Genomic DNA, 13,128 nt, shown 5'->3' on the forward strand with positions numbered 1-13,128 from the left:
AGCAGCTTCCCTGACAGCAAGCCCTGTCTGGGTGGCTGCCTCCACTCATCCCAGGCTAGCCTGGCTAGATAGATGGGCTCCCAGCTGCTGCAGAGCACAGCCCTCACCTAGTCTCTGCCACCATGCTTTCAACAACATCAAAGCTTTCCTAATAAGCCCTTCTAGTTCCCTGGAGACCTCAAACTGCTGGGTAGGCTTGCATAGCCAACAGCTAGCTGGGGTGACCATCGGGGCTGCAGCCTAAGCCTGCGTGTGAGCAGAGCAGGAAGCAGCCTGATAACTGGCAGAGTGCGCAGCCCTTCCCGCACGTACATCCACGTGAACTATCTCACAATCTGTCAATGCCACAGTTGGAATGGAATGGAATACTTCCATTTCATTTCACTACAGGATGAGGTAGGCTAAACTGTCCTCATGTTAATAAAAGAATTATTCCTTCAAAAGCAATAGTGGTTTGCTATGTAATACACAAAAGACTTAAAAAACATGTCTTAAGAAAAATGTAATGCTATATATACAGTAAAAATCATAATACCTTGTAAATGCCATCATATCTGTTGCCTTCCTCTGGGGCATATTTGCTGATCCGTCGTCCTTTTGAACTGCGCACTACTCGGACTGGCTTACCAGCTCTCCAATTCTTAGACTCTGCTCCATTTTTATCATCCAATAGGGCATCACAGTTAAGGGCCAATGCCCTGAAAATCACATTAAATATCTTCATAAAATAGATTGCTTCATACAACATACTATTGAGAATCAGTGTGACAAGATCAAATTTGTTTGCCTTATCCAATTATGTTTACTAAGCAGAAGAAGAATTTGCAGTGAATTCTTCAGTAGACTGCAATACCGATGGAAGCACTGAGATCAGCTCTACCATGTGTGAGAATAGGAATAGGAATACAATATATTTAGTTCCAAATGCCCACAATGAAAACTCAGCTAATATAGTTAAATAAAAGAAACCAATCCCCTCAGGTTTAATATTTTTTTCATTTTTAAAAATAATTACTTCTCAAGTAACATGGAAGGATTTTAAAAAGTTGTAACAATGGCAAATTATCTCTCTGACTATTCCACATTACTGCATATTTTTAGGCTTTTAAAGTGTGCATGAATTGATAAACATTATGAAAAGTAACATATGGGAAAAAGTACATAGTGACTATCCAAAAATATATCTGTAACAAATATTACTCTTCTTAGTCCATTAACTACCTAAGTTTACGAGTTAAATGCCATGAACTAATTCAGAGACAAGCAAACCATAATGTTCTTTTCTATGTATTTTGATCTAGAAGAGTATAGATAGATCATTAAAGGTTCAGAAAAGAATAAATATCAGTAAACACCACAAAAATGTTCTTCCCTGTTTAGTTGCAGCATCTCCCACATCACATGTTAGCTTTAAGAATGGATGAGAATAAGAATGTATATGCATGAAGAGGGAAAAGTATTGTTTTTGGCAGGAAGTGAAAATCTTTATGGATAAACCTTTATCCTTCCAAAAGGAACACAGGGGAATAAATCTCATGGAGAGAGCTGGCATTTCTTAGAGGAACATTATAATAATGTAGAGGAACATTAAGCAACAGTATTTATATTGTCTAAATTTAGCTATTTGGATCTCCATACAATTGATGAGCAGAAGTAGGCTCCGCTTGCTCTGAGTCTTTCCTGAAGCACTCACTTTTATCCACTGTTTATATAGGTGTCCTATTCTAGACACTTGGAGTAAGATAGTATGAATCCCTCCCTGACTAAACAGTTTGAACATAAAATATTTTTATAGCCATACATTGATTTGAGTGTGGATGAACAAAAGTCTCTGGAATCAGGTTCAAACCCAACCATGGACCACAAAAGAAACAATGGTGCTCAGAAAAATATGGCAAAATCTACAGCCTGCAATATACAGAAAAGTAAGGAGAGGTGAAGTAATGCAGGTTTTAAAAGTATTTCTTTTGTACAGACAAAATAAGAAAACATTCTGGACAAACAAAAAATCAATTCTGATTCTATTATATGCAACCATACTGTCCTCCTTCAATCATCACAAGGGTTAAGAACATTAGACCCAAAGCAAAGACTACCACCAGCCAGTCAAAATGGATAACTGGTAGAACCACGTTATACTCCATGCACCTGAACTACTACAAAGCAACCAGACACACACTTTGCCAATGGCTTTCACAACCATTTGCCGAGAGCAGAGGAATGGCAAGACTAAGGAGCCTAGGTTTTATTCCAGGTTCCAATAAAAAGTTTGCTTTAATGATTAAAAGCCATTATAAACCTGCTGCCCAAATCTATTTTTTGTCTCTCTTCTTTCCACGCTCTTGTTTCTGTTACATCTATCTCCTCCTCCTCTGTCAGTATCCCAGTCAGGCTTTTCTTCTTTCTCCTCTGAGTACCAGCACAGAGCCTGAAAGAATGCCTCCCCACTCAGTTTTGGTGCTTGACAGAAGCACAGCACATTCAATGTCAGATCTGGTAGAGAAAGTCCCGATCAACCTTAGTACCCCATAGCCACTGTATGGTTAGTTGCTTCATGCAGATGGTATACATTTAGAAATGTAAGGGTATTGAGAATTCCTAGAGTTTAGGCAGGCTATTTACAGAACATAAATATACTTTAAGCAAATGTCTAATTTATTTGTTCAAACCTTTTTTTTTCTTCAGTCAATTGTTTTTGCCTACAATTTGGCAAAAAAATAGGCCAACTTTTATCAGGGACATCAAAACACACAACCTAAAGGCAAAGTAATACTAATTCCTTGTTCTTCATACAAAGTATGAAGGCACTAAAGGCTATCAAAAATATGTAAGATTTCTTTTAGTATGGGCAAATGAACATACTTTCTTCATACCTAACTTTCATAAATTGTTAAACCATTTAAGATGAAACTTTATAAGAACAATCTGAGGCAAACACCCAGCACAGAAAATTTCAACTTAAGAGGTTTAAGTTTGGCAAACTTCTAATCAACTGAAAACCAAGTCTTCTCATAAGAAGTGTTGGACAATTTCAACTAGATACATAACTACCAGCTGAACCTGTAATACAGCAATATATTTTCATCAGTTATAAATAATTATTTAAATCAACATAACACCATGTTTGACAAAATGCCTCTAAACAGCAGGAGGCACCACTGTTTACAATAGCAGAAGATGTATAAGAGGAACAAATTTTGCAAAATATAATTTTTAAATCAAAGGAATAAAACTCAACTCTTTGGTCTGAAACATTTTTTAAATTTAGTCTTAAAAACTTACCTGTTCATGTGTGTTAATGTTTGATCAAATGAATGTTCTCCAATTCTTTTATTTCCAGAAAGATCTCTACCTCCACTCCCAGTATAAGTGAATTCATCTCCTCGGTCCTGTGTAAAAAGATTATCCTCCATTTTAGCATTCCGTATTAAAGCATCTGAACTGAAAACCTGCTCCTTCATTGGTTCTATTTACTCAAACAAGAACAATTGCCTGAGGCAAAGAAAAAACATATGCTCAATTTTAACATCATTCTCCTTTCAGAGTAACCATGACAGCAAAAAGCTACTGGTTCATATGCAACTTATTCATCAGAAAGTGATTATTAAAAAATACACCTGCCTTAAAAAATTCTTTGAACTCCTCAAGCATTACTTTTAGTCACACAAATATTTCTGACAGAGGGAATGCATTCTAGCTAGTGTTTACTCATTCTCTAACTTCACAGCTTACAAGAAAATCCCATTTGGAAAATATGTAATACATCACTCAGAGGCCTCACTTCTGCTTGTTCATGGGACTGAGCACCAATACGGCAAAGCACTTTGTACTTAAGTACAAGACAAGTACTTTACTTCAATAACACTATACTCATTTACTATCAAGTAAAAAAATTCAGGAAAAAAATCCAAAGAAAAAGGAGGTGTCTAAGGTTTGGGGTTTTGTTTTGGGTTTTTTTTGCATTTGCAGAGGTCGCACCCACCTCAATTTCAGTTGTTCTGAGCTGCTAAGAGCTTAGAAGGCTCATTCAGATCCAAATTTTATGAACAGACATAATTCTGTACTAGTCTATATTTACTAATGAAGAATTATGTGAAATTGAATGAAGATAGATTAAACGTTCCTTTAAAACAAATTTTAAAAATAATGAAAATATACATAGCGCTTAAGTGAAACCACTACTATTATTTTTTCTTTAACCTGTCACAAATTCACAATACTCATAACAAATCCAAGTATTTTAAAAAAGACACAAATAGATTTATAATAATGTCTCTCTTTTAAAATGCAAATATTTTACAAAGCATGAAGCACTGATATAAAATGAATACTTAGCAAATTAGCAATTCTCATATGAAGTTTCAGAGCAAAAAAACTAAACATACTGGTATGCAGTAGTAAAATTCAGTCAATTTCTAACCACTATTAAATGTTTGACATCAGCATGGAACCAATACCAACCACTATCAAATGTTTGACATCAGCATGGAACCAATACTGCAAGATTATTACAGCTATTTCATCCTCAGATAACCAGAGAATGGCATCTCTTAGCATTTTTCAGTATAACAGTACCCCTTATCTCATTTCTGCTCATCTTCTCAGAAGAACTTCACATGCCAAAACATCAGACAAAAAATAGTTGTGGGGAAAGACAACACAGTTGCTGGAATAGGAAGAAAACAGGAGTGATGAGCAACTTAAACAGAACCCTCATCATATTAAAGACGAACAGGGGTGCTGATTTGGAGGAAGAGGGGAAATGGAAAGGACTTTGAACCTCTGATATAAAGTGAAATAGGGTATATAACTAGCAAACCCTAGAATAGGGAGAGAGAAAGTGGAAGAATATGGAATAGCTAGCACGGAGAAAGGAAGTCTAGACTGGCAAGAAATGGGGCCACACAGTCATAGAGTAAGGTAAGTATGGGCATAAATACAGCTTCTGGCACACAGGAGAGATGCTGGCAGAGTAGGGGAGAAGAATGAAAGATATACAGAACCTACTCCCACAGGAGATAATGCATTTTACTTTGAAATTGGAATATGTCAGGAATATACACACAGCCAGCTACTAAGGATCTGCTGATGGGTAGTGACTCATCAAACCACGATTCCTCGATAACTTTAAGTTATGATCCTACCTACAGACAATTCAGGATCTTTCTATCAACTTTTGCAATGTTCAACTGGCAGCCTGTGTGTGAAAGGTGAGGGTTGAAGTCTTCTTAAATTTCAACAGGATCTAAGGGCAGAGCTCAAGATACTGATACTGCCATAAATTCTGGACTGGACAGGCAAAGAAAAGATTGAAAAAGGTGACAATCAGCAAAGGGAATTTGTTAGTGGTATCTGCATTCCAACTGTTTATGTGTCCTGGTTTCAGCTGGGATAGAGTTAATTTTCTTCCTAGTAGCTGGTATAGTGCTGTGTTTTGGATTTTAGTATGAGAATAATAGTGATAACACGCTGATGTTTTGGCTGTTGCTAAGTGGTGTTTACACTGGTCAAGGACTTTTCAGCTTCCCATGCTCTGCCAGGCTCACAAGAAGCTGGGAGGGGGCACAGCCAGGACAGCTGACCCCAACTGACCAAAGGGCTATTCCATACCATATGACGTCATGCTCAGTATATAAACTGGTGGGGAGTTGGCCGGTGGGTAGCCGTCGCTGCTCGGGGACTGGCTGGGCGTCGGTCGGTGGGTGGTGAGCAGTTGTATCACTGTTTTTTTTCCCTTGGGTTTTGTTCCTCTCTCTCTCTTGTTTTCCTTCTCATTACAATTTATTATTGTTGTTGTTGTTGTTGTTATTTCCAGTTATTAAACTGTTCTTATCTCAACTGATGAGTTTTTTTACTTTTGGTCTTCCGATTCTCTCCCCCATCCCACCAGGGAGGAGGGTGAGCGAGCAGCTGTGTGGTACTTAATTGCTGACTGGGGCTAAACCACAACATTATGAGAGGCTTCAAATCCCTCTTTAGAAACAATGTAATTGTCAAAAAAAAATGCTGCTAGAACACATTCTTATCTTTCCTTTCTTCCTTCCTCCTACCTTTTCCCCAATTTTTCCTACCTTAAAAATAGGTAATTTTATCTTATTTCTCTTCTGCTTTCTAAAGCTTGATTTTGCTTCCTTGCACCAAAACTTTCTGCAGCAGCTAACAAGACATTTTGGTATTCTCTCTTCTCTTAATGTTTTGTGTCTTTCTCCCTCTTTCCTTACGTTGTTTCCATAAAATTATTTCTTAACTGTCCTGTTTGTAAAGTACATCATGTTTTAGATCAAATTAGCTTCTGCTCTGCATAAATTTTCTATTATCTCAGTAGAAGCACTAACCTTGGAGATATTTGAGCTGTGGGTACATTTTTCATAGGAGTGCCTCAACAAGCTACTTGGCCTCAAGCAGAGAATGACAGACACAAGATTACATTAAATCACATTTCTCTGTTGCAATGTTGGTTCCTCTGTTGTATATCTGGTTTTGAATCTAACAAACAAGTAATGAAGAATCAAAGAATAAGACTTTAAATTTCACTAATGTCCTCAAGCATATTGTTCCTATTGGCTAGGCTCAACTCTCAAGTCATGCAGCAGTTCACAAGGATATTAGCTACTACAACTCATGTGAATTTAGGCTATCTGAATATGGTGCCAAATCTATTTTTTTCCCATTTAATATTTATCTTCTGTAGTATGCTCAGATTTCAACATCTTTAACATCTTCATTAATGATCTGGATAATGAACTGGGAGGAGTGGCTGATACTCCAGAGGGTTGTGCTGCCTTCCAGAGGGACCTTGAAGACTGGAGAAATGGGCTGAGAGGACAACAAAGGGAGGTGCAAAGTCCTGCACCTGGGGAGGAACAACCTCATGCACCATTATATGCTGGGGGCCGCTCAGCTGGAAAGCAGCTTTGCAGAAAAGGCCCTGGGGGTCCTGGTGGACACCAAGTTGAACATGAGCCAGCAATATGCCCTTGGGGCAAAGAAGGTGTAGTGAACCTGACTGGAAGACCACTGTACATCTAGGAGTTAGTGATCCACATAACAGCCTGAGTAGGCCCAGGCCTGTGCTGTGCTGTGCTATGGTGCATGTACAGCGTGGCCTTCAGGCTGTGTTGTGCTGCACAAGTCCCTTGGCCGCAGGATAAACTCAGCCAGCTCAGTGTAACAGAGGAGCCTGCAGGCAGCTCCCACTTGGTACTGGTGATTACGCCACCTGCGTGGCCTCGCCTTTACCTAACAGTGCGGCAAGAAGTTCTCATGAGAACGTAGTTTCTATTTGACAGTAAAAAACATGGAGCTGTTTCCTCATAAGAAAATCCTATAGTAGCTTGAATGATCAAAATGGGAGAATCTCTGCTATGGACAGTGTCTGTATGGTGTGCTACGCGTGGATCGGAGGTCTGTTCAATGCTACACTGCTCGGGGTTCCCAGCATCTAAAGAGGCGTAAGATTATCTATGATATTCTCTATTATGAAGGGACTGGAGCGTCTCTCCCATGAGGAAAGGCTGAGAGAGCTGGGACTGTTCAGCCTAGAGAAGAGAAGGCTCAGGGGTATCTCATCAATGTATACAAATACCTGAAGGGAGGATGTATAGAAGATGGAGCCAGGCTCTTTTTAGTGGTGACCAGTGACAGGACCAGAGGCAATGGGAACAAACCGAAACACAGGAGGTTTCCTCTGAACATATGGAAAAACTTTTTCACTGTGAGGGTGATAGCACTGAAACAGGTTGCCCAGGGAGGTTGTGAAACCTTTCTTTTGGAGATACTCAAAAGCCATCTGGACATGGTCCTGGGGCAACCAGCTCTAGGTCACCCTGCTTGAGCAGCAGGTTTGGACCAGATGACCTGCAGAGGTCCCTTCCAACCTCAACCATTCTGTGATTCTATGACTGTATGATTCTATGACTTGTTTAGTCTCATATATACACAAACCCCTGTATCTGTCAATATATAAAATATTATATGATTAAATGTTAAGATTTTCTTTAATATCACAAAAACAGAATAAAAGCCTTTTTTAAAAAAGAACTATTAAATCCAAGACAAGGTTTAAATATAGGACTCTTGTTTAAAAGAATAAAATAGGGTTTTTCAGGCTGTGAAAGTAATCTTCAACACAATGCAAGTACAGACAAGGAGACAATGAGGGGTTTGAAGATCAGGAGACAGGGAGAGATTTCACAAAATGATACAAGAAAGATTTTTTTTTTTTTGGTATTAGCATTTTGTATAAACTGAAAGGTAACAACAATATAGGACAATACGTAAAGGAAGGTGGAGAGGAGGCTATTGCAGAACAGAAAATAATAGTCTGCCTAAGAATCTGAAATACCAGTAACAAGAAAGTATGAATTTTAAAAATACCATATAACAAAATAATGTTAAATATGCCCTTAATATCATAGGTGGGAAGAGGAAACAGATAACAAATCTGAATGAATGGGAAGATGCTTGCTAGCTATTCCCATAGTAGAGAGATCACTCAAAATGTCTCACACTGGAACACTAGTTCCAAACTAATAGGTGCCAACTCAGCATGGCAATTAAGAGATGTTGGAACCATGACAGCATCTATAAACATGGATAGCAAGTGTCAGGTTTTCAGCTCCATAATCAGTTCAGATGACTCACACTAGACAGATTCTCAGTGTAAAGACTGTAACGAGTTTCTGATATTGGATCCTCAGAAATATAAACAGAAATTAGAACATCTCAAAGGACCTGCGCCCTTAGCAACAGAGTCAGCAGGGCATATTTCAAGACATTTATATGTGATACAGTATTTCCTTTGTACCTAAGACATCAGTAACAGTTCTCACACTCAATCCAGATGATGTAGGTATCTAGCTAGCATAGATACAGATCATACATACCATTTTGACTAGCAGTTTTACCCAGACCTTTGGATATAACAAGTGTTGACTCAAATCTGAAGCTCTTATTGCCACTTCATTTGTATCTAAAATAATTTCAGTGAGCAATTAATCAGTCTTGGCAATGCATCTTTGGCACTGGTAGAACTGATCTAGCATTTTCATTAAGGAATAAACATTAAGCAATGGTTCAGAGGTTCTGGATCTTCATCATAAGCTCCAGACAAATCTAGAGATCTAAATATTATTAATGCTATAACTGTACAATTTCAAGGAAGTAGAACACAACCATACTGACACCTTGGAACTGATTACCCAAACACAAGATTGATGGGGATACACAGACTATCCAAAATGGACAGTGTACTGTTTCATAAAGCAGTTTATTAATGCCACATTCTAGACACTAGATTTGATTGACCTAGATTAAAGAAAGAATCTAAGCAACAAGTATATTAGCTTGGAGTCACATTTGAGTCACTAGAACTACCCTATAATATATATATATATATATATTTATATACCCTCAGAATCTTCTGCACAAGTACGTGAACGATCACAGCAGATACTGTTCTCCAAGACATTCTAAACCTCAATGTTAAGAGGCACCATATGATTCTATATGCAAAAGCCACTTAGTGAAGAAACAAACTTTGTTAATCTGAACAACACTGAATGAAAATTTACATCTTAATAACACTACCTCAATCCAGCAGAAGTATGGATCTCAGAATTTATACACAAAGAAAGTAAACATAGTCTTTGACCCCAACTCAAAAACAGTGACAACAACTAGGATATCAATTTTGCAACTCAAGGAAAAAGTAAAATATCTTCAGCCACTTCATTTGATGAATAAATGCTTCAAAATCATTTAACCATGCAGTTTGTGATCTTATCTTTCACAGTAGTTCAAAGTAACTAATATCTGGGTTACAAACATTAATCCGTTCCGAAAAAAATTCTTACTTTCAAATTCACAAAATAATTCTTGCTATTTATCAGATAATATGCCCATTATAGTTATTAAGTATCAACAACAGGACCACCAGAAGATTTAACAAAACCAACACTAAATCTAAGCACTATAGTTAATGCATTTTAAATCAGGTAATGGAAGTAATTCAAGTCCTTGTCACTAAAATCCTAGGTTAAACATTCACAAGAGAGTTATTAACATATAAAAATTTTGATGTATGTAAGAATATTTTACATATGAAGCTAAATTTTATTTGGCCTAATGTTCATTTTGCAAAGTACAACCTTATTCCTTTGCAATTTTGAGGCCCAATCCTGTATCGAGGCAACTTGTTATTACCAAGCATTCCAAACCCTCAGGTGAGCAAAGTCCCTCACAAGTCTATGTTTGCAGGATCATGAGCTTCCAAATGTGAATCATAAAAAAGACAAAACCTGAAAGTCAAACAGTGAATTCTATTTCCTGCAGTATATTTTTTAAACTACTCTTACCCCAATGGTAAACTGTTCATTCAGAGCCAGAAAGAGAACGTTAAAGAGGTAGCATGTTGGCAGTGAGTATAAAAAGTTTGAAAGAGATTATAAATATACAGTAAAATGTCCTCCAAAATGTATTTATTTCATAGAGTTATCAAATGATTTAGGTTGGAAGGGACCTCTCAAGGTCTCTAAGTCCAACCCTTACTCAAAACAGATCCAGTTAGAGTAGGTTGCTCAGGGCTTTGTCCAGTCAAGGTTTGGATATCTCCAGGGATGGAGATCCCATAACTTTTTTGGGCCCCTGTTCCAGTGTTTGATTACCTGTATGAGGATTTTTTTTTCTTATACCTAACTGGAACATCTCATGTTCTAACTTGTCTCCATTGCCTCTCATCCTTCCACTGTGCACCTCTAAGAGCCTGGCTCTGTTTTCTCTACGTGCTCCCACTACATAGCTGAAGACAGCAGTAAGATCTCCCTGAGCCTTCTCACAGCTGAACAAACCCAGTTCTCTCCATGTATGTCGTGTTCCAACCCCCGATCAGCTTGGTGACCCTCCACCAGACTTGCTCCATTATGCCTGCCTTGTATGTCCGAGTCACAGGCATTTTTTTTGTCCTGACCTCACTAAAATTAAAATGTGATGTATTTAACTTTAGAGGTATAACAACTCCAAAAGAGGATGCATCTATCTGTTTAACTTGACAACAGTAAAAGCAATGACCAGGATAGAACTTGAAGTATATCACTTGTACATCACTTGATATATCAGAGGGTTGTGCTGCCATTCAGAGGGATCTCAATAGACTTGAGAAATGGGCTGAGAGGAACCTCATGCAGTTCAGCAAAAGGAAATGTCAAGCAAAATAGCCCCAGGCACCAGTACATGCTGGGAGCCCACCTGCTGGAAAGCAGCTTGGCAGGAAAGGCCCTTGGAGTCCTGGTGGACAAATTGAACATGAGCCAGCAATGTGCCCTTGTGGCAAGAAAGGCTAATGATATCCTGGGCTGCATAGTGTTGCTAGCAGATGGAGAGAGGTGATCCTTCTCCTCTACTCAGCACTGGTGAGGCCACACCTGGAGCCCTGTGTCCAGTTCCGGGCTACCCAGTACAGGAGAGACATGGACATACTGGAGAGAGTCTAACGAAGGGCCACTAAGATGAATAAGGGCCTGGAGCACCTCACATATCAGGAAAGGCTGAGAGAGCTGGAACTGTTTAGCCTAGAGAAGAGAAGGCTCGGGGGGGGGGATCTTATCAATGTGTACAAATATCTGAAGGGAGGGTGCAAAGAGGATGAGCCAGGCTCTTTTCAGTGGTGCCCAGTGACAGGACAAGAGGCAATGGGCACAAACTGAAACACAGGTGGTTCTGTCTGAACATAAGGAAACACTTTTTACTGTGAGGGTGGTTGAAAACTGGAACAGGCTGCCCAAAGAGACTGTGGAGTCTCTATACATAGATATATTCAAAAGCTGACTGGACACAGTCCTGCTCTAGGTGACTCTGCTTGAGCAGGGATGTTGGACTAGACCTTCTCAAAAGGTCCCTTCCAACCTCAGTGATTCTGTTATTCTGTGACTTGTAAAATATAAGATTTTAAATGATAATAAATTCAGACTATATAAGCACATTGAAACTTGACTTCCATAAACATTCTAAAATTCAGATGTAATTAATATGAGACTAAGAATATTCTTTAAGAAAAAATTATTTAAAAATTTATTCTAAAAATAGTAGCACATAGCAAATTAGATATTGGGTAGTAGTAATTTTTGCATACTCATATTTTCATAAGTACTAATTTTAGGATCAGCAAGAGACACCAATTTTCATCTTTATAAACTTTAAAATAACATATTAGTGATTTGACTAAATGACATACCACTTCATCTTCAAATCCTCCAGCTAGTACAAGTGAATAAGCTCCATCATTACTGCGTCCATGAATTCCACCAACATGGGGTCTGTGAACACCTGCTTCACTCACCTTGAGTATTAAAAAAGAACAAATTAAAAAAAAACTTTTTGAAACAACTGGCCTTCTGCAATAATTTTTCTGCTTAAAAATTATTTCCATAAGTATGTTTGTGTAACAGGATTGCCAATAAAGGAAATAATTTTATTAATTTTTTAGATTTTTTTAAAGGAAAAAAAACACAAAAGAAAGGACATCCAATGAAAAGAAAGGACAATATAGAACAGTGCTGACACAAAGATGAATAGGTATACTTTGCCCCTTAGGAAAAAGTTTTCATAATTTTTGCCGTAAGCAACATTTAAGACCAGATTCATGGTTGCTTAGACCAATTCAAAGAAGATACAGATTATCTTTCTAATTCAGTAGTATTTAAAATTTGTGTAAATTATTATGCAAGAAAGATCATAGTGAGTCAAAATTTTTTTGTGAAAATTATGTCAAGTATTGTTAAATGTTAACCAACTCAGGAAAATGCAATCACATTTAAAGCCTTCCTTTATCTCTGAACATTTTCTCTTTCTCCAGTTCTGCCCAACTACTGTACTTCCCCTCCCCCCACTCACGCTTTTATGCAATTTTATAAGATTTTGCATTGCTTTGCTATTGTCATAAGAATATAACAGTCATCAAACTGCATCAGACCAGAGTTCCAGCTAGCCAAATATCCTGTCTCTGACAACAAATAAAAACAGATAGCTGGTCAGTGTGAAAACTGACTATGCAAGTGCACAATGATATTTACGTGTAAATTTTCTCAGTTTCCAGCTATGTGTGGCTTAGATTTCCTGAGCCAAAGGCATAAT

At 38.0% G+C, this 13,128-nt stretch overlaps 1 protein-coding gene across 4 annotated transcripts in view; it reads right to left on the bottom strand.

Moving 5' to 3' along the window:
* Window positions 1-13,128, bottom strand: part of LOC140650931 (E3 ubiquitin-protein ligase UHRF2-like) — a 128,953-nt gene that overhangs the window by 18,026 nt on the left and 97,799 nt on the right. For all 4 annotated transcript variants that reach the window (XM_072859822.1, XM_072859823.1, XM_072859821.1 and 1 more), the window contains 3 exons: window positions 12,230-12,334; window positions 3,283-3,389; window positions 536-698 (listed from right to left, as the gene is read on the bottom strand). In XM_072859822.1, coding sequence (XP_072715923.1) covers window positions 536-698; window positions 3,283-3,389; window positions 12,230-12,334 — 375 coding nt within the window. The remainder of the gene's footprint in view (window positions 1-535; window positions 699-3,282; window positions 3,390-12,229; window positions 12,335-13,128) is intronic.

Source organism: Ciconia boyciana, chromosome 4 (assembly GCF_034638445.1).
Source record: "Ciconia boyciana chromosome 4, ASM3463844v1, whole genome shotgun sequence".
Classification (NCBI taxonomy): Eukaryota; Metazoa; Chordata; class Aves; order Ciconiiformes; family Ciconiidae; genus Ciconia; species Ciconia boyciana.